General features: G+C 43.2%; 2 protein-coding genes across 2 annotated transcripts; both read left to right on the top strand.

Moving 5' to 3' along the window:
* Positions 1–266: 266 nt before the first annotated feature.
* Positions 267–878, top strand: LOC112020036 (uncharacterized). The gene has a single exon (XM_024052586.1). The coding sequence runs from the start codon at positions 267–269 to the stop codon at positions 876–878; it is 612 nt and encodes a 203-aa protein (XP_023908354.1).
* A 281-nt stretch (positions 879–1,159) lies between these two features.
* Positions 1,160–2,681, top strand: LOC136071216 (uncharacterized). Its single transcript, XM_065782254.1, has 4 exons — positions 1,160–1,684; positions 1,850–2,158; positions 2,285–2,366; positions 2,476–2,681. Exons 1-4 carry the CDS (start codon positions 1,160–1,162, stop codon positions 2,679–2,681), a joined length of 1,122 nt encoding a protein of 373 aa, XP_065638326.1.
* The last annotated feature ends 1,687 nt before the right edge of the window (positions 2,682–4,368 follow it).

The following is a 4,368-nucleotide window of genomic DNA, read 5'->3' on the forward strand; positions in this document are numbered from 1 at the left end:
ATAGTTACAGACCTAGATCAAGGACATCTCCTAGTAAATCCTTCTCGTATGATGAGGACTACCACCATGAACACAGAAACAGGAGCTTATCTTCCAAAGGCTTGGGAAATGATGCAATAAGCAGAGCGCTCAACCAAATTTCCTGATCACCTTTCATGCGTAGAATTGAGGGAGGCAGACTTCCTCGGCAGTTCACTCAACCAACATTCACCATGTACAATGGTTGAACAGACCCTGTGGAGCATGCGAGCGACTTCAACCAAAGAATGGCTGTGAACTCCAAGAATGAGGCCATGATGTGCAAGGTATTCTCCTCCAATTTAGGGCCCATGGCCATAAGGTGTTTTGATGGCTTGGGAGCAAGTTCCATTGATTCCTTTAAGGAACTCACTCAGGCACTTGAATCTTGTTTTATTACATGCAGCGGGGTTTCTCGACCCTTAGATTCCCTACTATTTATGTCCATGCGAGAAAGGGAGACCCTGAAAACTTATTCGGACAGATATTGGGAAATGTTTAATGAAATCAATGGGGACTTTGATGATGTGGCCATAAGGACTTTCAAGGTTGGCCTACCTGTAGAGCATGATTTGAGAAAGTCATTGACCAAGAAACTCGTGAGGAGTGTGTGTTGGTTCATAGACCATATTGACGAATATAAACGAGATGAAGAAGACCAACAACAAAGGAAAGGGAAGGCTAAGGTTATCCCTCAAGAGAGAAGGGATTTCATTTTGGATAGGTACAACAATAATCAGCCCCATAGAGATTTTGCTGGGCAATCTGGACCTACTATTACTCAGGTGGTTAGCATGATGTTCCGAGAGCCAGTGCATCATGTTTTAGAAAAAATCAAGAATGAGTCATACTTTAAATGACTAAATAAGATGGGGGGAGATCCTATGAAGCATAATCAAAGCTTTCATTGCCAATACCACTAGGAGAGAGGGCACACCATAGAAGATTGCAGAACCTTGTGGAATCATTTGGATTAGTTGGTTAGAGAGGGGAGGTTAAAGCAATTTTTATATCAGCCCAATGGGCATAGGGGCCAGTCAGGATTAAACCCTTGGGGAGATACTTCTTTAAGAGCCCTTTGGGCACAATTAATGTTATCCTCGCTGCTCCAGGAAGGACTGGTTCTCACCCCTCCAGAGTGATGTCTGTAGCTCAGCCACTTGTAGAGGACTCCAACTTTAAGTTGAAGAGGGTTAGGATAGAGATCCAACTAGCGCTGAGTTTCACAGATGAGGACAAGGTTGACACCATACAGCCACATAATGTTGCCCTAGTGGTCACCCTCAAGATTGGAGGGTATGATGCTAAGAGAGTATTGGTGGATCAAGGTTGTGGGGCTGAGATTATGTACCTTGATTTGTACAATGAACTAAACTTAAAACCTAAGGATTTGACAATTTATGACTCACCTCTGTTGGGTTTTGATGGGAAGGTTGTTATTCCAAGAGGCCAGATCAGGCTACTCGTACAGGCAGGTTCAGAGGTGGTGGAGGTGGACTTTATTGTAGTGGATGCTTACTCTCACTATACTGCCATTGTAGTGAGACCTTGGCTTCATGCCTTGGGAGCTGTTTCTTCTACCCTTCACTTAAAAGTGAAATATCCATCTAGGGATCAGATTGAGGAATTGGCTGGGAGCCAATTTGTGGCTAGGCAGTGCTTGGCGGTTGCAATCATGCATCAACCTAAAGCTGGGTCCTGGGCCTCTGCTCATAGGGGTTTATAGCAATCAAGGAATCTAGTGGTGCTTGTAGATGTGGCATTAGAAAGGGCGAAGTGTGAGGAGTTAGAGAAAATTGTTGTAGGTGGTGATTCAGATAAGTTCTTTTAGGTTAGAGCTCAACTGCCTCCTTGGGAGAAGGAGGAGCTGATAGTATTTCTTAAGGGGAACATTGACGTGTTCATATGGAATGCTTATGAAGCTCTTGGGGTGGATTCGAACTTCATCTACCATCATCTGAATGTCAATCCATCCATCATTCCCAGAAAACAACCACATTGGCGTTTATCTAAAGAACATTCTAATGTCGTCAGGGACGAGGCGATCAAACTTAAGCAGGTCAGGGCTATTAAAGAGGTATTTTACCCCGAATGGCTAGCCAATACTGTAGTGGTGAAGAAGAAGAATGGAAAGTGGCAGGTTTGTGTGGACTTCACAGATTTGAACAAGGCCTGTCCAAAGGACCCTTTTCCCATGCCTTAGATTAACCAGCTAGTGGATGCAACTGTAGGCCATCCTCAGATGAGCTTTTTGGATGCCTTCTAGGGATACCACCAAATACCACTGGCTCTGGGTGATCAGGAAAAGACAACTTTTGTCACTCCCATTGGAAATGTACCATTACAAGGTAATGCCCTCTGGGTTGAAGAATGTAGGGTCTACCTATCAGAAGATGATGACCAGGATATTTGAGCCATAATTAGGCAAGAATATTGAAGTTTATATTGATGATATAGTGGTGAAGAGTAAGGTGGTATCCGAGCACATTGAAGACCTCAGTAATATTTTTGGAATACTAAGGAAATATAAGATGCGCCTTAATGCTTCTAAATGTTCTTTTGGTGTTGGTTCAAGGAAATTCTTGGGGTACATGATTACTCATTGTGGAATTGAAGTCAATCCTGACCAGATTAAAGAAATTAATAGTTTGCAGCCACCTTGAAATCCCAAAGAGGTCCAGAAGTTGATAGGGATGACTGCTGCTTTAAATCGATTCATTTCTCGGTCAGCAGATAGGTGTAGGCTTTTCTAACAGTTGTTGAACAAGTGGAAGGGATTTGAATGGACCGAGGAGTGTGTCCTGACCTTCCAGCAATTAAATGAATACCTTTCTTGGCCACACATTATGTCTAGACTCGAGGTGGATGAGATTTTGTTTGCTTACATCACGGTGGCTCCCCATGTGGTGAGCTTGGTGCTGGTACTAGTTGATAGTGGTGTGCAGAGGCCAACTTATTATGTGAACAAATCACTGCATGAGGCCAAGGTGTGTTGCCTACCATTGGAGAAGGTCATTTTGGCAGTGGTGCATGCTACACGTAAGCTCTCCCACTACTTCCAATCTCACACGGTTGTTGTTTTAACCCAAATTCTGCTTAGATCGTTGCTCTAGAGTGCTGATTATACAAGAAGGATTGCCAACATGGGTATGATCCTAAGGGCTTTTAATATCAAATACATGCCTCGCACCTCTATCAAAGGTCAAGTCCTCGCTGGTTTGGTGGCCGAGTTTGCTGAATCCCCATTGGAAGAAGAAGTTGGAAAGTAGAACGTGGATGGAAAATCAATTGGCATGGTCTCCCTACAAGAACCTTTTCCCTGGAGGGTATACATTGATGATGCAGCGAATCAAAGAGGATTTGAAGTAAGGCTAGTTCTAATCTCTCCTTAAAAAATCACTATTGAGAAATCCTTAAGATTGGGCTTCTCGACCACAAACAATGAGGATGAATATGAGGCCCCGCTAGTAGGGATAACCATGATTCAGAAATTGGGAGGAAAAGTAGTGGAGATATTTTCAGATTCAAGATTAGTTGTGGGCCAAGTGAAAAGAGAGTTAAAGACCAGGGATGTAAGAATGCAAGAATATTTAAATCAGGTTAGGCACTTACAATCAAGGTTTGGGTCCTTCAAGTTGCTGCATGTCGCTAAGAGTGGAAACACACACGCTGATTCTTTGGCCACTCTCGTAACCTCCTCGGCACAGGGTTTACCTCGGGTTATCCTTGTTAAAGACTAGTGCAAGCCTATTGAGATGAAGAAAGTGATGGTCCATATTCATCAGGTTAGAGTGAGACCTAGTTAGATGGATTCTATTGTACTATTACTTAAAGAAGATATCTTGCTCGAGGGGAAGTCCGAGGTTGACAAAGTACGGAGAAAGGCTCCTCAGTTTTGGCTGTCTAAGGACCAAAAGTTATACAAGCACTCCTTTTCTGGACCATATTTGCTATGCATACACCCAGAGGTAGTAGAACTACTCCTAGAAGAGTTACATGAAGGGATTTGTGGAAGGCACATAGGGGGTAGATCCTTGTCTCACAAGACCTTCACTCAGGGATATTGGTGGCCAAATATGCAAAGGGAAGCATAAGAGTATGTGAAAAAATGCGATCAATACCAGAGATTTGCCCCAAACATTCATCAACCAGGAGGTGTCCTTAATCTTCTATCCAACCCTTGGCCTTTTGCTTAATGGAGTTTGGATATTGTAGGGCCTTTCTCTAAGGCAGCAGGGAATAAGTGAAGATTGCTGGTCGGTATGGATTACTTCACCAAATAGGTGGAAGCTAAACCACTGGCAATTATCAGGGATATGGATACCAAAAGATTTTTTTGGAAAAACATTG

This window comes from Quercus suber, unplaced genomic scaffold, assembly GCF_002906115.3.
Source record: "Quercus suber isolate HL8 unplaced genomic scaffold, Cork oak 2.0 scaffold_295, whole genome shotgun sequence".
In the NCBI taxonomy this organism is placed as follows: Eukaryota; Viridiplantae; Streptophyta; class Magnoliopsida; order Fagales; family Fagaceae; genus Quercus; species Quercus suber.

What these genes read in the sequence shown, in the direction of transcription:
- LOC136071216 (XM_065782254.1), top strand. Translation starts at nt 1,160, where the DNA reads ATGTCTGTAGCTCAGCCACTTGTAGAGGACTCCAACTTTAAGTTGAAG. An exon ending in AGAAGAATGGAAAGTGGCAG is followed by an intron (nt 2,159 to 2,284) that starts GTTTGTGTGGAC and finishes GATGCCTTCTAG; the next exon opens with GGATACCACCAAATACCACT. An exon ending in TGGAAATGTACCATTACAAG is followed by an intron (nt 2,367 to 2,475) that starts GTAATGCCCTCT and finishes TTGATGATATAG; the next exon opens with TGGTGAAGAGTAAGGTGGTA.
- LOC112020036 (XM_024052586.1), top strand. Translation starts at nt 267, where the DNA reads ATGGCTGTGAACTCCAAGAATGAGGCCATGATGTGCAAGGTATTCTCC.